Genomic DNA, 22584 nt, shown 5'->3' with positions numbered 1-22584 from the left:
CTGAATCGGTGTCTTGAAGTATCATGCTGGTATGAATGGTGGCTGAGGTTAACCAACAGCAACACCCCCCACTGCGCTGTTTGGCAGGTGTGCCTGCTGTCTGTGCAGTCCTCCTGCCTCTTGACTTTCTTTAGTTTTTATTAAACCAAGCACTGGTGAGCCAGCTCAGCCCCGATAGATGATCTGAATGTCACCGTGTGTTTTGCAGGCACAGCCTTCAGCTTCTTTTAAGGATTTATATTTGTGTGGCTGCACAGGTATGAACAAGAGCACTGCTTAACATGTGGTGTCTGCTGGAAGATGTTAGGACACTGCTGAGCCCAGAGGACTGGGAGAAATGCTTCCTTCAGAAAAGAGCATTTGGTACAGAATATAACTTCAACTTTGAAATGCAGCCCTGAATTCTGTTTTTTTTTTTCTTAAATAGAGACCTCCTGAATAGTGAGAGTGGGTATTAATGACATTTGTGGATCAGAGGGAGCCAAGAACAATCTTTAGAGTTCAGGGAAAACAAGCAAAATAATGAAGGCTGCACACATAGTGCCTGACCTGTCCTGTCACAGCAGAACCAGATTTCCTCTCCAGCTGTTAAAAGGAAGGAGAGTCACAAGACTTTGTGCCAGAATTTGGTCAAGATGGAAGTCTTTTTAGGAGTAACAACAAACATAGGATATTTACAAAGAGATTTTGGAAGTGGGGAAGGAGAGACGCTGCCCTGCTTTTTGAGGAAAATCTCACAAATGAGCCAACATTGAACGTGCAGAGACAGAACTCAGAGTTTGAATAGTACCTTTTGTCTCATTTGTAAGCAGTGATTTGTCTTGATGAAATAGCTCTTTAGTACAGCTTGTGATAGGTAATCTTGCAACTATTTTTTTTATTTGAGCAATTTTTTTAAAGAAGTCTTGAAATAACAGTTGTTTTGGCACAAAAGCCTTGATGCCTTAGGAATTTACAAATACAGTAATATGAATAAGCTGGAGATGTTAAATAACTTTTCTTCATCTAGCTGGCATGCATCTTTTAAGTGTGGCGATAGGGGTTGTCTGTATAAAATGTTGCTCAGGAAATGGCAGTGGTTGGCTTGGTACGGTTTAAAAATTGCATGTGTAATGGAAGATAACCTGCATGGTTGCTTGTGAAATAATCATTTCCTTCCCCATCTTCAGTGTGATGACTACTATGTTATCTGGACACTTCTTCTGAAAACTTAGGAGTTAGAGACATATAAGCATGCGGGGGAAAAGTATGCATGCTTTTTGATTAAAATGTCTTTTATGCTTTCTGTGTGTGTAAATCTCAAAAGGTCCGTTAATATTTTTGTGGGTAAAAATAAGCAGTGACCCTTGATTACTGTCTGTTCTTCTGAAATACTAATAGTAGCTTCTATTATTTTAAATGCTTAAATTACTGTAGCCAGTTTACTGCTATTCTAAGGGGCTTCCTTATTTCAGGCCTTGTCTTGGCAAATGAACTGTCAAATTTCTTTACTTCTAAGAGCTGTGAGAATAATTCAACTTCAGGAATACCTACTAAAATATGTCTAGTTAATTGTGTGGCTTTGAGGAGGGATATTAAAACAGATAAGTGTTCTGGTTTTGTGTTTTTTAAAATGCTTTCATCCATGGTTTTCTGGTTTATGTGTATGTTCTGAAACTTTGGCCAAGTTGCATGCACTTCCACTTTAGTAGGGTTTATGCGCACATATGCGTGAGATGGGGATTTTTTTCTGGTTTACTAGAAAGATTTTATCTTTCCCTCCCCTCTGCCATTTCCCTTTTGTAGAGTGAATCTCTGGTGGTTTGTGATGTTGCTGAAGACCTGGTGGAGAAACTGAGAAAATTCCGATTTCGTAAAGAGACCAACAATGCTGCCATTATAAGTAAGTTAAAAAACACGTCTGACAAAAATTGCAAGGTTGCAATTGCAATTTGCTGCAATTGCAGCAAATCCTATCTCCTCTTTTCCTTCCCATGTAATGCTGCTGCTCTAACAGGTAAATGTGAGCCAAGAGACTGTTTCTTGTATGAATTTCAGTACTTCCAATTCTGCCTATAATTTTAACAGTAAAGCAACACTGTTCTTGAAGCAAGACTTCACCTGCTCTTAGTATTTATACTTAATTGTGGCTCACAGTCTACCACTGGTTGTAAAATGATAGTAAAAAATGTTAAGGCACGGTCATTTTGAGTTTGTAAATTTTGTAGTGTTTAAGTAGTGGAGTTTGACATTTCTGTCTTTGAAATTTGAGAAGAGCGTATTGCAATGAACAGTGCTTAGACTGTGCACTTCTCGTAACTTCAGTGATTGTGTGAAGTCATGGGATAGACTGAAGAAGCAGGATGGAAGCACAAGGAATATACTTGTGGGGAAATGTTAAAGTTTCATGCATACACTGTATAAATTGATTGAAAAAAACACTGATCTATGTTTTATTTTGGTTTGTAGTGAAAATCGACAAGGATAAGCAGTTGGTGGTACTGGATGAGGAGCATGAGGTTTGTTAAATGAATTGTAAATAAGAGTATCTTCAGCCTGCAATGTATTGTTGTCTCTAAGGTACTGCCTTAGTTTCAAATTGTTATCAAACTCTTAATCTAATTTGGGTCATGAGCTTATTTAAATGCATGGTCACTCTGCATGTAAAGCACAGCACTATTAATAGTGGAACTATGCAGAAGAAATTGAGTTGACTAATTAATTGCACAAAAAAGTTACTTGAAAGCTGTGATGATACAACTATGTAAAAAGCATCTTTGGCACCTGCTGGCATTTTGAAGATGTGTTTCCACGTAGATCTGCATATTTGACTCTGAGCTGATCTGCCATCAATTAGAAGCTAGGATTACTAATCCTCTGCATATTATGCAGGTGGCATAATAAGGTCAGCACAGCATGTAGTGTTTCTTAATGGTACATAGGGCAAAATTAAATCCTTTCCAGGGATTTGGGCATTAACCGTAGCTCTTATTCCCTAGAATGTAGAAATTAATGTAACATTTAAATAGAATGGGGACTCTTTTGTGCTTGCTCAAGGAGGAAGGACTGAATTTTTCAAAAGCACCATTTATGTAGCTGATTTTAACAGAAATTTGGTGTGTGCTTGCTTACTTCTGTTTAGCACTAGAGTTAGAAAAGCGTGGTAGCTGCCAGCATATCCAACTAGAGCCAAAAATGTTTTCTAAACTCATTATGCCTAAAATAGGGATGATTATTCATGCTAACATTAATTCTATGTTTAGTCATAGGAATCTATTAGCCCACAAGTTTTCCTAAACTGCTCTAGTAATTTGTGTGAGAGATCATTATCAGTTTAACTGTAGATGTACATCTAACTTACAGCTGTTTCACTGTTCCATTATTCTGCTTTAGCCTTCGTAGTATACCTTCAAGTGCAAGATCATTTGTTCAAATATTGCTTGTGTTTAATGTTTCCAGGGTATTTCTCCCGATGAGCTAAAAGATGAGCTGCCTGAGAGACAACCTCGATATCCTTCTTGTGCTGCTGGCATTTGCTCTTACTCCTGGAAGCTGTTCAAAATGTTCAAAGCTGGACTTCACCTTTTTAAGCCAATGCTTGCCTGTAGTGTGACTTTACTGATATTTTATTTGTGAGATAACCTGGGGATCAGTTCTCATGATGCACTGAACAGTTGTCCCACTTGTTGAAACAATGACTGGCACATTTAAGCCTTTCCTGAGATTTTTATTTCCTTTTAGACTATATAATGTTTGGGGAAGTAAAGTGAAGCCACAATGCTGTTAATGTAAAGAAGTGAGTAAAACGTACCAGTTTCTATGTGGCTACTTCTAAATACAGAAAACTGCCTGTGTAACTTAGGATCTGTTTTGGTACTTTCTCAGTATGTGGCCCTTGCTATTTTGCTGCAGTTACTGATTCTGGGAGTGCTGTAGGCATGCGATCTAGGGAAGAATCCCTATATTTAAAAAAAAGGAAAAAAAGAGGGACATGTAAATTATTCTTTATCTAGATGAAAGGAGTACTTAAGTTATAAGTGAAGAAAATATCTGCCTCCATTATCCTCAAAAGCTGGCTGGCACTATTCCACATGCCATTCTGAATCTTTCCTTTCATGACCATAGTGCAGTAGGAGGCTATAAAGCAGGAGTCCTAGCTAAAGCTTGAGTTCAAATTCAGCAAAACACCTGAAACAATGAAGTGCTTAGTCTGCAAAGAAAGAATTTGGCTTTCGTTAAGCCAGAAACGCATTGGTGGGTGTGGGAAGTCTTCTTACAACGCTGGGAGAGGAATATTTGCGATGAAAGGGTGATTTTTAGCTCTCTGATGTGAAACAGTAATACAGAGACAGCCCTCACACCCACCTGTGGTAGAGGTTGGTAAAGACGGGCGGCATCAGTTCTGAAAGTCAAATATGGAAGTGAAAACAGGAGAACAGTGAGACTACTTATCAAACTTAAAGCATCTTCTAGAATGCAAGACTGACTTGTGCCTGCATCAAGCTTTGATAACTGAGGATTATATCCTAATAAAATCATTGATTTCTTAGTTTCTTTAACCTCAGAAAAAACATTTATTGTGTATAGTTACAAGTATCAGCATGATGATGGAAGAGTTTCTTATCCATTGTGCTTTATCTTCTCCAGTCCAGTTGGTGAGTGAACATTGTGAATGGTAGCTACTATGTGCTGTAAATACGGGGATAATCTTTGCTATGGAAGATAAAATGAGTGCTTAATGCTCAAATAGTGGTTCAGATGCTTCAGGCTAGATTTGCTTATGCTACTGCTGGAAGCAAGGCACTACAAAGCTATGGCATTATCTGGAGACCTTTGGCAGAGAGGAATCTCTAGTGTATTAGCTCCATCCTCACCATCAGCTCACGGCAAGTGTAGACACTTCCATCTGCCCAGATCTCCCTAGTCGCTAGAGGTTTTCTCTGCCTCTGGGGTTTACATTTAGGGCACTTAGGAGGTATGGTAGAAGAGATTCTCTTTTCCATTTCTGAAAGCTGAACAGAAACGTTAGTTTCCTGCATAGCTGGCCAAAAGGTGTGTCTTTCTAAATGTGCCTGCCCACTGTGTTCTCAGTGGTGTGCTCAGGAAAGCCTGGAGCACTCTGCATCTATTCATGTAGGTTTAACCTAACGTGTTTCCTGTCACCCTCTCCTCAAATCTTGGGGAATCCTCAAAATGTGACCAGACAAGGCTCAGGAAATGAGTGAGGAGAGGGCTGGAAGATACCCGCTCTGTTCCTGAGGGTTTTTCTTCACTTCTGTCCATCTTGCTATTTGGATGTTAGTGACTGGGTGGAAGAAATTCCTTTCCTTCTCGGAAGGGCATGGGAACCCATGTCTACCCATGAAAGGAACAGAATTCTGTAAAGGGGTTAGGATGGGATTAGAGAGGAGGGTTTTCCAGGGGGCCTGTATGTAATGAGCACCAACAGAGGATGCCTCCAAACAGTGCTGTGATGTGAAGGTCTGAAGGGCTGTCATAACTATGGGTGAAAAGGAGAAAAAGAGGACTCCATAACCCAGATCTGGGCAGGTGAAAGTGCTGGGTGAACAGACTATGTTCAAGGAGAAAGAGACTGTAATCTTAGATCGTCCCAAGTTTATATAAAGCAGTAGCTTCCTCTGCTTGTGTCAGAGCAACCCTCAACATAAACATACCTGCGCAGGGAACTGTGTAATTTTGATAGAAGCCAAATAACCTGTGACTTGATTGGACTTACAGAGCTGAATTGCTCCTGTGGCTTCCATCTGTGTTCTGAATTGTAATAGGGTAGCTTGCTGGTATTACTGGATTATCCTTGTTATCTTCTGGAAAAAGATAAACTGATTGCATTGTTTTACCCTTCATTACTCAGAACTAGAATAACTAGGTAGGTAAAAGAGTTCAGCAACTAGTGAGCATGTTCTTCTGTAGTTACCTGAGAATCTTTGTATGAATGTTACGGGTGTTACTTCTCTTCAGAAGAATAGGTACTTTGAGAGTTGGAACAGCAGTAAGAAACTTCCTGGGAGACCTTGAAGTAGCAAAGCAGGCAGACTTGTAGTACTTCATAGGAAAAGAGAGCTTAGACAATGTTCTTTATGGGTGGCAAGATTCAAAAGTACACTCATATCTAGAAACTTCTAAACAAGCAACTTCTAAAGAAAAGCCCTTTTTCTTTCTTGAGGTTTTCTGTTTCAAAAAATTTTCTGCAAACCTAAGTTAGTGGTTAGACTGATACTGGGGTCAGAAACAGTGAACCATTAGCTGGGACTCTAAGCAGTAGTTAACGTCAACTGTGACTGAAGTTGCTCTCTGGGGCCGGGGGGAGTAATTTTGAGCTACCAATTCAGTTGGGGGATTTGGGGAGAGATTAAGAGAAAGAACAACAGATTCAAACTGACTTGATTTGTTCTCAGTTTGACTCCAGCTCAAAGGCATGTGCCATAAAGATCTGTATAAATGTAATTAGCAAAGACATGGGAATCTTCCAGAAATAGCAAGAAGGCAGAGAATTGAATGTAGTGTAATCGGCACACTACTGTAGTGGCGGGAGGTACTGCTTTGTTGGCTGTTGTGATTCAAGTTTGACTGCTGCAATATTTGATGTTAGCTCTAAGCGGAAATACAGGTGCATGTTGAGACCACTAATTCAACCTGCACAACTATTACTTCTGGAAATGCTTTTCAAGTACTAGATATGAAAGTAAGAGCAAGGATGATAATGTATATAAAGAAATAGGTCACTTTTCTGAATGGGGACTTCAGCTTTCAGTTTGGATTCTTTAAAAAAAAAAATCTTGTTTTTGAAGTGTTGCAGTCAAAATAACTAAACAAAACCTCTTTTTTTTCCACACAACTACAGGATGTAAGCCTGAACAGCAGATGATGTATGCTGGAAGCAAGAATAAGCTTGTACAGACAGCTGAACTCACTAAGGTATAATTGACTATATAATTGAAATAACTGTCTCCTGCTTAAGTGCAGGTTGCAGAAGCTGTTTTGTGTCTCGCTTGCACCTGTCACAAGAAGGGTGTTATGAGACTTTGTAATTACAGTAAACAGGTTCTGTTTTAGGAAGACTGAAGGGAGGGGTATATGTGGAGATTTCTGGAGTTCTAGGGTACAGGAAGAACAGTGTTTGCTAAAACTAAAATACCCATCGGTATGATGGATGTCTTTATGTTGGGGAATGAATTTATTGATGGGAAGAATAGACTGAAGTCTTAGTATGGTGTGGTGCGGACTAGTTTTTCTGCATGGTTTATGGGGTTGTATGCTTGCAGAACGTAGCCTTCAGAATATGTAACATAGTGCCAAGTGCTGAACAATTCTAAATCTTCCTGTGTTTGCTTCCTCCACTACTGAGACCAGAAGAAATCATTGCATTCACTAGGTCTAGGTGTATATATATTTTTTTAAAAAAATTGCCACCTAATTGTCATTTTGGAGATTTCTGAAATCTCTGCTTAATTGGCACCTAGATATCTTAAATTTTTCGTTTCAACCAGTAAAGCTAAATAGAGTCAGTGGTCACTTCAGGTTTTTCATACTATGTGAAATGAGCACACCATTCCCCAACAGCACCATTCCCCAACAGCACCATTCCCTTTTTGTCTTCCTTATCCTGACTGAATGTGTTAACATCCCAGTGAAAATGTATATTGGGGCAATAAGAGAACTGTGAACTCCTACCTCTTCCAACTATACCTCGTAAGAAAGGACCTCTCTGTTTTAAATTAGATGTCAAATTGACAGGAGTCAGTAGGAGGAAAGCAGAAGATGAGATGGTGGAAGCAATCAGTGCAGCCCCAAGAAATCTTTGTCTGTTGAAACTGCATCTTAGAGGCCCGAGAACTCTAGCATCTTTGATAGAAAGGAAGAATTCCTTGAGGAGGAAGGCAGTTTTCAGTGAGTGAGAAGGAAGAGTTGATGAGAAGGTGAAAGCCTGGGGACTAGTTGTATTGGAGTTACTATCACCTGTCAGGTGGGAGAAATTCAGTCTGAAAGGCTTTTGAATGAAAGCCTAGGAGTGGATATAGAGGACCATGATCATCTTCCTTCTGAAGCTGGAGAAGATGGCCTGTTTCCAGTTTGGGTTGCTTACTTGCTCTTCAAATGTGCTTTATTCTTGCCACTCACTGAGCCACGTTTCATTTTACCTCACGCTGTGACTTCCTCCTGCTGTGATTTCTGCATGTGACTCAACTGAGTCCTCTTATTTTTTCAGTGGCTTGCATATTAGCTTAGCTTCTGTTAAACTGTTCTGTTCTTACAACACTAAATTTTGGGTTTTCCCGCTTTTACTTAAAAAAAAAAAAAATCAGTATTAGTTCATAGTAGTGGATCAATCACTGTCTGAATAGAAGAAGCAGTGTCCAGAGCCCACTCCAGCAGAGATGGGAAATGAGGAAGAAAAGATACAAAATTTGAATTGTTTCCTGAAGAAGATTAAAATGGTGAAATGGCTGAGGACAGGACTAAATAGGAAGTTCATTCCAAACAGCAGGTTCATTGAGAAGCTTGTTTTGTGAGCCTTACAAAATCCCATCCATTCTGTTGGCCTGAGCATGCTTTTTGCAGCTATGTACTCCATACCATTAGAAGGGCAGATAACTGATTTAGTGCTGACATAGCTTTATTTTCAGTGTTGTCAGAATAGTAACAGCAGTCTCCAGTTAAAATATTTTTCTTGGTTTTATTGCCTAGAAGAACACTTTTGAAGGCCTGTGGATTTGTAAAATTTATTTACCTGACTCTTCTGAAAAGATGATCCATTTGTGGGCATCTCAAAGACTCCAGTTACCAATACAGAATTAACTTAGCCTCTCTTCAAGGTATTAAAAAAAAAACAACCCACAAACCAAACAGTTACTTGCCCATATGCAATGTAAGGAGTATATTGGTGTCTTTGGTCTTGTTTTCTGCTTCAAGGCTATGTTAAAGGTTTGTTTAAGACTTCCGCAAGCTTTGGGTTGGTGGTTTTTGGGGTTTTTTTTCAAGTTTTCTATTCTGAGGTATCCCAGGCTTGTTTCTTACAGGGAAAACAGTATGCTACTGGATACTATGGATTTATTTCAGTTGAAAGAAGGAATAACTGTGTCTTGGGCTCAGCAAACTTCCTGAACTTTGGGCTTAATTCAGCCCAGAGGTTAAATTAATTTGTATTCAAATAGACAATCTTCTTGCTGAGATAATGCATGTGAGATGGTGCTATTTCAGAGTAACTTTAAAATGTAGTACACGTGCTGTTCTCACATATTCTTAAAGAAGAAGAACGAAGTTTAGAAATAGGAATTATGGAATTCTTGTTCAAGTTAGTAATATTCCTTGCCACTTAGTCTTGTGTATTTTCCACTGGTGTTTCTTTAGAATATTAACCGATCCTTTCAAGAAAACATGTGAAAACTCTAGGTTGGTTACTGGTTTATTACAGCTCGAACAACTTGTGTGGGAAAGTACTGATTGCATTGTATGCTTATCCCTTTCAAGTACCATCACCTCAAGAATTTATGCAGTGCAATTTTGTTTAGGTATTTGAAATAAGAAATACAGAAGACCTAACTGAAGAATGGCTGCGTGAGAAACTGGGCTTCTTCCATTAAGAAAACCTCTGTAATAAGTATTTATGTACCATCCTGATAATACTGGAACCAGACATGAATACTTAATCTAAAAAAATGCACTGTATTTACATCTGTCTCCTGCAGTATCTCTCTTGTGCAAAGTTTGTGCAAAGAATAGCAGGTCTGTCTCCTTGAAGTAACAAATCTTTGCAGGTGTTTCCTTATTTGTACCTGTTAAAAGGGAATACTCCTCTGCAGGGACTCCTTTTGCACTCTTGTGACTAATATTTCTATAACTAAAATAGTTCTGTTCTGGATTTGTAACTATCTACAAACATAATTTGGAAGCTGACGCTAACTTTTTTTGAGCTACAAATGCATCCTTATGACATATACTAGCCATTTATATGCAGAAATTGTGTACTGTCACTTACTTTTCAGACTTTTTGACTTAATGTCTTCTCAATTTTGAAAACTACTCCCTGGAAGCATTTAGTATTAAGACGACAAAATCCTTGTATAGCAAATTCATTCATTTATCTTTCCATCGAGTCCATGTGAGCTTTCTCAAATTCTTGGAACTAATTTTTGTCATTCCAGTAATTCCTCAGTTGACGGAGTCAATCTTACTAAATTTCAGGGCAAAGCTTTGACTGTCCAGTTCTCATGCTAATGTAGTCTTACAGGAACTAGGTGATAACTAAGGGCTGAATTACAACTCTGGTTACTCTTGTACCAGATGTCTTGCGTATATAACTTATTACACTGTTAACAAGTTTACCTCTTTGCTCATTTCCTGTTATATGAACACCTGTTAATACTGTGTGCCTTTAATTTGTTAGCTTTAAAATGACTTGAGAATTTTACACTGCCACTTATTACAAATTTGGTAAAAACTTTGTTGAAGAATCCAAGTAACATTTTTTCCTAGTGCCTAGTGTTGCAGTTGACATCTGTTAAAAAAAAAAAAGCTAACCTCACTTTCTTTGAAATTCCAGTCATCTACTCCATTTATAGGAGTCAGGAGGTTAAAGCTTTTAATGATAATGAATGATTTGTATCTCTTTTGTTACAAAAGTTGGCCACATATAGCTTTTGAGTACTTTAATTACAGTCTCTAACTTTCTTAACTGCTTGTTTGTCAAAATTACATTCCAGATAAAGCTTTTGCATAAGTGATAATTTGATTTTCATTTACTTACGATTCATCTCTTTGAAACAGCAAATATTCTAATGTGAAAATAGTATTTAACTTTTATAAATGACCAGTCTTTTTACAGGTCTGTTTTATATTCAATAGAGTAGTTGTCTGATACGGGACATGTTCAGCCCATGCAGTGGCAAAAGGAATACTCATGTGACAGTTTCTCACTACCTTGTTCATGAGTGTTTGTTGTGCTACTGAATAAGTATCTGCGTAAGAGCAGCTTCCTGTTGATAACATACCTTAAAATACAGCTGCCCTAACAAATCTGTTCAGTGAGAAGGAATGCAGTGTTAAATTTGGAGGCCAGTATTTCATGCTGTGAAACCTTTGCTGAAAGAAGGTTTATTTTCTGTTTGTAAACATGTGTTGTGTTAGTGTTAAAACACTAATTCCTCTAAGATCACAAGGAATTCATTTGCAAAGGTCCTCAGTGTTGGTAAATCTCTTCTTAGTTTGATGTTACTGCTCATTTATTTGCATACAAATCTGACTTGAGAGGAGCTTTTCAAAATACACGTTAGAATGATCCAATTAATTGATCTTTCAGTGTGGGAAAGAAATGCTTGTAATTAAAATTAAATTTCTGTGTTAACATAGCGAACTGGAAAAACAATTTCATTTCCCTGGAAAAAAAAAGTTGATTATGAAACTGTTGCTTGATCATTCTACAGATCAATAAAAACAATGTCTTTTGTGACAAACATTGTATAAATAAGACTTTGGCTTAAAGAATAGTGTCATTCTAAGCATCAGTCTTGAAACAGCAAGAATCTTGTTTTGTTGGCATTGTGATAAAGGTAAGGCGTGTCAAAGTACAGTGTGGGTGAGAGGGAAGCTGCCACTTGTAACATTCTGCTTGATTTGCAGTGGGGAAAACTGGATTAATAATTTTTGTCATTGTACTTTGTACACTGGTGGGCTGCCAGCATCCAACTGCTGCTTGCCCAGGTCTTGACAAAAATAAGTGTAAGAGGGGTCTGTCTCTCTCGGGAGGAGAAGGGAGGAGCTGCTCCAGTCAAATGATGGAATTTGATTCTTCATCTCTGGATCACTCCACTTCTGCCAAGAAAATATTGCTACTTATGGCAATATCTTCAGTGTGAGTTCTTTTCACTTCGGATGTTCTTATTGCCTCCACTTAAGGACTTTTTGCCTTGGGTGCTGCCCCTCAAGTCTTGCAGAAAGCAAACAAATCCTGATGAGAGTGTTAAAGCCCACTTTCTTGTGAAAAGTGATGCTGATGCTGCTCAGCCCACTGGTATTATTCTTCAAACAGTCTTGCTTGGTTGCTGTACCTCCTTCCCCTCTCTGAGCTGTGGAAGTGAGGAAGCACCTGAAGGTACTTGGAGAATGAGTGTGCAGAGGATGTTTGCTGTTCTAGGCTTGTTTGTGGTTTCCTTGTTTTTAATGCAGTGTTTTGACACAACTGTCTGCTGCTTACTGTCCTAGGCTCTTGAAATATAGGTAGTGCTAATACTTGATTAAACAAAGACATTAATTATGTCAAAATCTTTCCTGCACAAATAATACTTGTTTTCATAACGTACTTTTCCCACCTTATCTTCAGAACTGTATTTTCTGTACTGCCGCCCCCTTAAGATCAGTGGGAGGTGGATGTGTCCATGTTCAGAAGGCCAGTATGTTCTGACTGTGCTTTACTAGTGAGTTGCCCATCTGTAATCATACATTTGTCTTTAATTTTCAGATCTCTAAAGAGGGTTCAAACTAAAGGACAATGTAAATTAACTAGTGCCACCTATGGGAGCCTTTGTAGCTAAAGGTCTGAGAGTCAGCATTTTCCATTGTGAGCTCCTATTTTTCAGGAGGTAGTAAGTTGGCCATAAAATCCTTGGCCTGGAGTTAAAAGGTCTCTCATAAAGGGAGACTTCTGCCACAGTTAATCTGGTTTGCTTTAAATATTGAATATTTGGCTGGGATACAGCTCTTGTAATCCTATTAATTGATGGTAAGCTGAATTAAAGCATGAGTTTGCATGTCAGCCCATAAAATGGACTTGTATTGTTTGAATATTTTTAACAAAAAAAAATTAAATGCTGGTATTTGATGGTTTAAGTGTTTCTAGCATCATGAATGCTATTTTGATCTATCAAAGGAGGCAATAATGCGGGTGTTGACACCTTTTCACTTCTCCAAAGGAGCATCTTATGCATTTGTACCAGGATTCCATTTTTGTATCTTTAACTGTAAAATAGCTAGAAACAATGTTAAACTGGTAACAGGGGTCTGAATCAAACGTGCAAAAGCAAGGGAGTTCAATTCCTCACTTTAGTGCGCTCAAAAAAGAAATGTCATGCAACATATTTTTTTGATAACATATATCTAGTAACTGTGAAATGGAGATCTGATGGGACATGAAAAGGGGCGCAGTGAAACTCTTGCTTTTGTTAGGTGATCCAGACTCAATGCAACTTGTCTACTGTCACATGTCAGGGTTGGCACCGGTGCTGTGGGTGGTAAAAGGTGCGAGAGGTTCACGGCCAGTTTTGAGAATTTGGCGATTCCATGAAAATGTCAGTAACCAGTACAACTTCCATATGCTGTTTAGTCTCTGCTAGTTCACATTGCATGTTTACTTTAAACCAAATCTTTTTTGCTAAGCATGGTGCTTGTATTGGTTTAAATAAAATGTTTAATTAAGAGGTGGTGTTGCCTTGTTTTAATTACAGAGTAGCTTTTCCCCTGTCAGACACCCATGCTAGATGTGCTATTAATATGAGGTATGACCTTTCTCCTTTTCTCAGCTTCCTGGCGTTTGCTTTGGATTTGTAGCGTGGTCTTCAGTCTCGAATGTACTCCCTCACTTGCTCTTCTACCTAAAGTAATTCCTCTTTCCATCTGTTGTGAAGAGTGGCAACAAGGGAGAAGAGAGGACATTAGCAGGTGGAGTACTGCGGGATAACTGCTGTCCTCCTCTGCTGCTTTGCACCTTTGTGTCACAAAACTCAGTGTGTATACTTGTGAGCTGCAAGACAGCGTGGGGGCTTGATTTCATTCTGAAATGTCACATAGACTTCCATGTTGCACCTCTCCCACAAGATGAGGGCTCCTGGCATAACCTGGAGCTGTGAAATACAATATAGAGTGCAGGTGCCAACAGAACAATGTTAGAGTAGTTGTCAAGGAGACCTCAAAGCTTGAAGGAGTCAAAGGAACTTAGTTGTACCTTTTCCTTCTCACAGTTGTTGGCTCATCTCTTTCTTGCCCAGGAGGCCACTAGATGAATTTGATCGAAGCACTCCTTTTCCTCATTCTTGCTGACTGTTTTTTCCTTTCCTGATCTTTGGAGACTTTTTTTTCCTATATTGTTGAAAAAACTACTAAAGATATTCCAAACTAAAGATACTCCAAGGAATTCAGCTTCAGTAGCTGACGTACATTGTTTCTGTCAATGCTGAAGAATAGCATTAATGGGCCACAGGTTAGACAGAAGTAACCCCCTTCTCTCTCGGGTGAGACTTCTGTGAAGGAGAAAATGCACAGCTGCCTGAGCATATCTGGCTCTTGAATGGCATCTTGGTCACCTAAGTATGTTGCAACAAAATCTGTTGCCAAAAGCTCTGGAAAAAAACAGCTAAGCTGCTGTGGGAGAAGAATGGTTCTCAAGAACAGCTGATTAAAGGGAAGGAGGGGGAAAAAAGGAATCAGAGGGGGAGGTCACCTGTGGAGTCCTGTGGCATTCTCTGTTGTTCATTGAGTATGCTTAACTAGAAAATGAGGTGATAGTTTACTGGTACTACTACTGGATCATTCAGACAGTAAAAACAAAAGCTGACTAAAGAGAATTGCAGGAAGATCTAGGGCTGTGAAGTGAAGGGCAGCTGATTTCATTCAGGAAAGGTCATTGACTTTTAATAGTTGTATGAAAAGGGCAGTTGAGTGGTCATTAAAGTCAAAGCTGTAGAAGGGAATAGGAAACAAAATGGAAAACCTCTGTGCAGCAGTACAAATCTGCAGTGTACACGTAGCCTGAGTATCACACACAGCTGGTGCTTTTTCTCCTAGCTTTGTGACTAGATGGCTCACCCAGGACTAGAAGGAGTTTGCTAAGGAGATCCCTTGACTTGGCAGGGCCTTTGGGGATGATGCAGAGAAGAGGAGAAATGTAGTTGGTTCTGGAGAAGCTGGAAGAGGAGCTGGGGCAATCACTGCCCATATGTGCACGAATCTCCTGGCAGTGAAAGGGACCCCGGTTAAAGAGTCTTGTGAGCGTGCCTGTGCCTACTGTTCCATGTCCCCCATGGCTTGTGGAATTGATTGGAGTACAAGCTGGCTCCCCAAGCTCCTTACCTGCTTCTCACAGGTGAAGGTCCTGCCACATTGTGTTTGGGGGCATGTGAGGGTGGGGAAGACAAACACAAGCAGATGTGATGCCATTGAGAGGCAGAATGGCTGGATGTTGAGCACCCTTAAGGGGGAGTGCTGTCGGGGCGGCAGGGTGGCTGTGGGACAGAGACCTGAGGCACTCTGTGCCTGTAAGAGTGGCTGAGGGTTATTCTGCTAGGCTTGTGTGTATGGTAGGAGTGATGATCTAAGGTGGGCCTCATCCCTTGGAACAAAAATGCGGACATGTGGCAGGTGGGACATCCCCTGCCCTTGTTAGTTTGCACAGTCATGTCAGCTGCAGTTCTGCTGATGCCCCCCAGGGCCTTCTGCAGCAGCAGGGAAGACGTCACCTGTGTGGGGACATTGGGGGGGATTGGCTAAGGCACCTCTCTTGGTAGAGACCTAGCTAGTTGCTGTAGAGACCCAATAAAGCTTTGGCCTCGTCTGGTTGGATTGTTCCGATATTGCAGTAGAAAATAGAAGATGACTTGTCAATCTCCTAAGATGTAGCTGGTTAGAAAAAAAACATGCTCAGCTTCATGTGGGAAAGCCTGCATAGAGGGGTTTGTAGATCTCAGTGCTGGAGTTCTTGGATTTTGCTTCTACATGTATGACTCTAGTTTGGTAACAGTCTTTCTCTGCAGGGTCTTCCCTTAGGGCAGGCAACTGCCTCTAAGAGCGAAGGAAGAGCTGTGGAGATGGTACCAAGTTTGTGGAGTAACTGCTTCTTCCCCTCTACTCCAGAAGGGTACTGAGCCCAGGGAATCAGTCCTATGTGCTGAGCTGGCCTCCAGGCTGGTCTGGGTACACAGCTTAAATTGTAACTGCTGGGAAGAGAGAATTTTTCTGGGATCTGAGAGGAAGCCTTGGTGTTCCTAAAGAGCATTCTTGAACTGCCGGATATGCAGGCATATAGGTTCTGCAAGGAAAAGGAGTTGTAGTTTTCCGGGGTCAACAGTCAGTCTTGGGGAATTGGCAACCTCTCTCTGGGCTGTTGTATAAGGTAGTGGACTGGCTTGGTTTGTGCTGTATTCAAGGCTTTGGGAGCTTCATTTCTAGCCGTGTTTCAGCGAACGCAACAGTTCTGAAGTACAAGGAGCTCTGGCATTAGCTTTTAATTTCTCCAATTAATACACATTTGTATCTGCCAGGACTCTATATAGAAAGGTTGAGCATAAACCCGAGCAATTACATACCTCAATTCTTCTATTAACACTCAGTTTTCATTTTGTGGAAAACAGTGAAGGAAACTAGCGATAGGACGAGAGGAAATGGCCTCAAGTTGCACCAAGGGAGGTTTAGACTGGACATTAGGAAAAACTTCTTTACTGAAAGAGTGGTCAGGCCTTGGAACAGGCTGCCCAGGGAAGTGGTGGAGTCACCATTCCTGGAAGTATTTAAAAGACGTGTAGATGAGGTGCTTAGGGACATGGTTTAGTGGGCATGGTGGTGTTGAGTTGATGGTTGGACTCGATGATCGTAGAGGTCTTTTCCAACCTTAATGATTCTATGATTCTATGATTCTATGAAAATGGTGAAATATTAAACAGTGAATATTCTCTGGTAGTGGTTAGGACACTACTGGCATGTAAAATTGTATTCACATCTGTGTAAACTTGGCCACCGTTTCCCTGCAGTTCTTGTAGGCTTTCTTCCATATCTGCTGTTCCTTTTGGTGATACTAAGATTATGTGATCCTGTGAGGATAACAGGCTGTCTGCTGCAGTGTGTACATGCAGTATCTTGTACAGCTTCGCCTTGGTCTGACTAGACTCTGTGTCTTTTCTCTAACGCACCCATAAGGTGAAGGAGATTATTTTAATACATTTGCATAGATGTGGTTAATCAGCGTGGTCTGTTTTGTCACACCACAGGGGGATTGTCTCCTTTGGATGGTTTTGTCATGTTTCATTTTTTCAGGGACTGCAAACATACTCTCGGTTAACCTTGTTCCCCTTTGGTGGTAAGTGAGACATCTCATGCTAGAACGTGATTGAGCTCAGCTGAAACTCCCCTGACAGCTCTAGCGGTTCCTCAGCAGGAGTCAGAGGGGAGAAGAGAGCAATTATCAGCCAGAAAGACTCTGAATGCAGAACAGATGTAAACCCTGGGAAAACAGCATGACTGTCTTTCATGGCAAATTTACCACTGGGATGGGGAAGTCCCATCAAGGCTTTTTGAAAGGCGCACTGTGAACTGTTCCTGCTGTTATGTGCCATGGCAGGCAGCTACTAGCATGAATGCAGCTTCTCTTCCCTTTTCTGCAGTAGTGAGCTCAACAATTAATATAATGCACCCTTGAAATCCCCATGCCAAACAGCATCTGTTGTTGTCATCTCTTTTCTGCAGAAAATGGGAAGACAGCAGAAGAAAATGGGGCAGAAAATGTTCATTTGAAAGGGAAAGGGGCACCAGCCATCCTACGCTTTCGCTATGGCCTTAGAGGGCAGAAGTAGAGCAGAAAGTTAGGGGTCAGTGCCCTTATTGACCTGAATAAGGAACAAGAGAGATTTAGCATTTCTTCAAAATAACGTCTAATTTTAAATATCCGCCGTTGGAAAATGCTGCTGGATAATTGGAAGGAGAACGTGTCTGCCTTGCTCACAAATGCAGTCTGCCTGGCCATCTGCTCTGACAGCAACAAATCCTGGATTGATTTGCGAATGTGATTAATTCAGCTAGGATGACTGGATCAAGGGATCAGCTAGAGACAATATTTATACCCTACCTCCAACTGTGAATGTGCAATTGTTTGGTTCAGAAGTACAAAACAAATTGTATAGCTGTATTACTGGAAGAATGGAAAAATACATGCATCCACTCAACAGCCCTTTTTTCCTTAGATGGCCCCATTCCAAGATCTGTTAAGTACAGTCTAACATAAGCCTGCTCTCCCTGTCTGTGAGGTGAAGCAGAGCTATTCTCATTTTACAGAGAGCTTCTGCATCTTTATTCCCTGTGCCGATGCTGCTGTTGCTCTCCTTGCTGCAGTTTAGTCCTAAGATCTTGGAGCTACTTGCTCTGCAACCTTGTCCACACGGCCTGGAGAGACAGCTGTGGAGCGTGAGCCAGCCACCCCACCCTGCTCCTTGTGCCTGAGGTTACTGATGGGAGAACTGGTACAGATCTAGAGCTGGTGCAGGACAGGGCTTAAGAACAACCAGGGGGGTGGATTTCTAGCACGGGTAAAACCTTGATCTGATTTGATAATACGGATATAGCTGGAGAGATCAAAAGCAAGATTTGTGAAGGAATTTAGATATAGATGAACGCTTTTGAAATCCTACTTGGTGTGATTTAAGTGTGTAAATATACATTGGGCCTGAAGGTGCCGTACTCAAGGCCACATGGGATGTCTGTGGGAGAACAGTCCCATGCTGACTCTTTATGCTCCCTCACAAATTTTCAAGCATGCTGCAGATCTGCTGGGACTGACAGAGCTGCTTGGGGAAGCATGAGGTTGTGGTAACTGGGCTGTGTCTTCTGGCTGTTAACAAGACACTGGGCCCTGAACAGCTTTTTTTTTTTTTTGATACAAAGCAGAAGTTGCATTTATCTTCCCTCCTTTTGGGCAGAAACAATAATGATGTTATATCTGGCAGAGGACTGAATGCCTCATTTGTCCCAGTGAGTAGCTGCCCTGGCTCTACCTTGATGCAATCTTCCCACCATACCCAGCAGTGACCAGGTTTCTGCTAAAATGATTAGCAGTGAAATAGTTAACAAGGGAGAGTTTTTTAGGTGTTGTCATTTGGTACCAGACATAACACCATCTTATGGTTTCAGCTTTTGTTTATTCAGGCACTGGTTTATATTTGTATCAGAATTTAAAGTTCTTTGAAGAGCTAAGGACTAAGGGTGGCATTTTTGGAGTCATTGCTGCTACAGTTAGGCTAACGCAGAATGTTTTGGAAAATCCCCCTCTTAGTTTGTTAATGAGCAGCTGAATCCTGAAACACATTATAAAATAGTTCTTGAAAAAACAATTATTGGTCCCTTTGCCTGATCACGCGCTGGTATTATGCCATGGGCTCAGAATTGTACGGATAGCCATTAACAGCAGCTCTACATAGCAAGAGAAAAACAAACCCTGTTATTAAAAGGACAGGTTGAGTATTCAGTATTTAGCCTATTAAAAGAAAACTGTGGCCATCTGATGGTAAATGTTGGAGGGATTGAGGCCATGAGTGGATTCCATAATGAGATGTGGTGAGATGCCTGGCAGCATCTGTGTTTTGAAATTGAGTTTTGAATGTGGTTCTTGTTTCTCTTGAGACTTTCTTTCATGTGCAAAGGAATTTATAACATTAATTTGTTTATGTGGTCACATACATAACGGTAGTGCCTGAACAGGGATTCTAAAGATGAGTTAATTAGCCCAACAGGAAAGGATATTTGCCAGTTTGGAAAAGAAGTTGGTGCGCTTGCAAGTCCAGGGATCTTTTTATCCTGCTGATCAAAGATTGAGCAGTGAACCAACATCGTCCATCCTGATGTCTGTTAGCGCATGAATGAGGTAAGTGGGTGCAGAGATTGCGTGCTTTTGCTGCTTCTGATGTGTATTTAAAAGGTGTGCTGAAAGGGGACCTCTGCTAGACTGCTTTAGAGGTCCTTGGAGAGTCTCTTCTAGATTGTAGATAAATACTCAGATTTTCTTCTCCTGAAAAACCAGTAAGTGAAGTCTTTATTGAAGTCAGCAGAATTTTTATTACTGAGTTCAATAGTATTAGATTCTTCCCTGATACCTATAACTGAAATGACTGTTTTTCCAGGGATATTATTTTTAGTAGTTGAAGAATGTGGTTAACCCATGCATTTCTACTGTGACAATTCAGAGAAATTGCTCTGTAATCTTCCCTCACAGCTCTCTGCCAAAGCATTGTTGTCATGACCTGCCAGAGTCGTCTGTCTTCAGCTAAATCGTCCTCATGAACAGACTGTAACATGCTGAATTATGTCCCGATAAGGACAAATACTTGAGAGGGATTTAAGATGAAGTGAACAGACGCTGACATTTTCCCTTGGGATTCCAATCAGGATTAAACTCAATGAGTCCAGGCTAAAAGGAAAGTGCATTAAAAGCTATAGGCCATCTCCAGATCTCCACTGTGTCTTCCTTACGTTGTTTACAGAGTTTAATCGGAGAAAATTCTGAGAAGATACTCAGTTGTTGTTTGAATTGAGATCCCAAATAAATGAATGAAATGTGAATTGATTAGACCCTTTTCTACAGAATTCACTTTTAATTTCCTTTTGTGTTATCTTAAAAACACCATCTATAATATAAGAAATCCTTCAATGAACAAATCTTTGTTGTACAAGATTACAGCTGCCTTCCACTTTTCCTGACAAGGTAACTGCAGTTGAATGGTATGCAAGCATCAGATGTAATAAAACGTTGCATTCCTTGAGGCAGAGCCAGTATTAATTGCAAATCCAAGTACATGGCTGACGCACCTTTTTATTTCTGGTACTACACATGCCTACTGCACAACATTCTGTTGTACAAGAACACAGAATATCATTAGCAACATAGCAACACCGTTGCTTATTTGGGTGTGGAACAGATCGTTTGTTTCCCTTTTCTTTCCCCATGTTTCAGCTAATACGGATCATACATCCCAATCCAAACCCATCAGTGCCTGTTACAGCTGGAGTGCTGTGAAGAAAATCTTACTGCTGCAATGACTTGTGTATTCAAACAGCAACAGCTCTGCTGACAACATTGTGGTGGCCAGCCCTGGCGCTACAGGAACAATGGCTTGGCATAATCCTGTGTAGGTTCCTTAGTGCATATTCATGTGTCTTGAAGTATAAATTCCTGTGTTACAGGTGAGCCTGGTGGGTTGTAGTGGGTCTTGTGGGGAGCTGGATCTCCTTCATGAACAGTATTAGTAGACTTGGTGCCAAAGCATCAGTAATTCTGCAGGGCTTTGCCTCACCAGGGAGGCTCTAGGCATTAGTTAAAGCCGCAGCCAGTGATGGCCACTATATCTGGGTGCCTTTTTGAGCAAATATCTACCTCGAATGGATCAAACTGCCGGTTTCTGTACTGCGGTCAAAAACCATCATTCCCCAGTCCCAAGGTGTAACAGCATCTCTGCATATATTCTCTGTTTCTTTACCTCTCACAGCTTTTCTGATGCAAATGACCCTCCTGGATGGCTTAGGAAAATTATGAAATGGGGAGTTTGAACACCGAACGTCAGGTCTTCCAGCAAAGTCCAGTCAAATGGCCTCGGGAGTAAGTGTGTCTGTGCGGCTCAAGGCTACTTGAAGTAAGAAATAAACAGTGTGCTAATAAATAAGACCTAATGAAGCATCAGGTAAGTTATATGTAGAAAAGTAAGTGATTGCAGAGGAAGGCTTTGGTCCCCTGTTGTTTCTAACCCCTCAGGAGCGAGGGATGAGGAGTGGTCGGGAGGTGGCCGTGACGCTCGGCCAGGGGCTCGAGCCACATCTGCCTGAACTGGCAGTACCGGCTGCTGGCACGAGTGATCCCCGCTACCCGAGGTCCGTACCCCACTGTACTTCTCTCCTTCCGCAAAACATGAACACGGCGGTTGCTCTCTTCCTGATCCGTCCTGTCACCCCGAGACGGAAGGAAACCACAACAGGCTGAGCCCTTCCTGATGTTCTTGTCGCCCGGTGGTCATGTCGTCTGGCCCCTGGGAAGGGGGTGGGAAGGATCCTGGCGCGGAGCAGGGGCTGCAGCACCCGCCCACGCTCACTCGTTCTTCTGTTTTCCTACCTTTTAATTAATATGCACTGAGGCTAATTTTTAAATCTGTTTTCTGGGTTTCACATTGAAGTTTCATTGGTCATAATGACACCGCAGCGGTTTTATGGGAGTAGTTTGTGGACAAGATGAGTGATTTTATACTGAAAGATCAACTTTATGTTCGCAACAACTAATTTCCTAAAGACAGCTCATTGCTACGGTTTTCCCTCTTATTTTGGTGAGGGAGATAAAGCTTCTGCTCATCTCTCATTGTAACACTCAATTAATTGTGTGTAAAGCTTTCCAGCAGGTATCACTGGAAAACATTGTCTGCTATTTGGCAGCTGTTATTTTTATGGAAATCATTTCTTACGCTGCTTGCCTGGAGGAAGTGATTGCTGAAATACTACCCAGACTTTCCCTTATTGCAAGGTATCATTGCTTAAAACTGAAACGACTTTGAGATGACCCTGCGGAAGGAAAATATGAACTCCTCAAACTATTTGTTTTCTTTTGAGCAAACCCCAAATTGTATCGATTTGGGATTGTATAAACTTATTACCCTCCCCTTCCTCTGCGGCACGCACCCTTCTCCACTATTTCTTCCTAAGAGAAATGTGCCATCTCCCTTTTCTCCAGCCAGCCCACGCTCACCAGGTAATCCCCCCCGACACGGCGGTACCTTTATCGTGATCGCACGCCCCTCTCCCACATTTCAACCTGAAAAACATCTAGCTTTAGGTCAAATTCCATTTTCAAGTTGATTTTTA

The 22584-nt window shown here is 40.9% G+C and overlaps 1 protein-coding gene across 1 annotated transcript; it reads left to right on the top strand.

Moving 5' to 3' along the window:
- The first annotated feature begins 1790 nt into the window (after positions 1–1790).
- LOC104084077 (glia maturation factor beta) lies at positions 1791–11446 on the top strand. Its single transcript, XM_009587792.1, has 6 exons — positions 1791–1882; positions 2449–2498; positions 3439–3488; positions 4552–4634; positions 6842–6915; positions 9510–11446. Coding segments are annotated over exons 1-6 (330 nt in total). The 5' UTR covers positions 1791–1881; the 3' UTR covers positions 9582–11446.
- The last annotated feature ends 11138 nt before the right edge of the window (positions 11447–22584 follow it).

The sequence above is a fragment of the Fulmarus glacialis genome, unplaced genomic scaffold, assembly GCF_000690835.1.
Source record: "Fulmarus glacialis isolate BGI_N327 unplaced genomic scaffold, ASM69083v1 scaffold5601, whole genome shotgun sequence".
Classification (NCBI taxonomy): Eukaryota; Metazoa; Chordata; class Aves; order Procellariiformes; family Procellariidae; genus Fulmarus; species Fulmarus glacialis.
This window is presented reverse-complemented; position numbering and strand designations above follow the sequence as displayed.

What these genes read in the sequence shown, in the direction of transcription:
- LOC104084077 (XM_009587792.1), top strand. An exon ending in TACTGGATGAGGAGCATGAG is followed by an intron (nt 2,499 to 3,438) that starts GTTTGTTAAATG and finishes TAATGTTTCCAG; the next exon opens with GGTATTTCTCCCGATGAGCT. An exon ending in CTGCCTGAGAGACAACCTCG is followed by an intron (nt 3,489 to 4,551) that starts ATATCCTTCTTG and finishes CTCAGAAAAAAC; the next exon opens with ATTTATTGTGTATAGTTACA.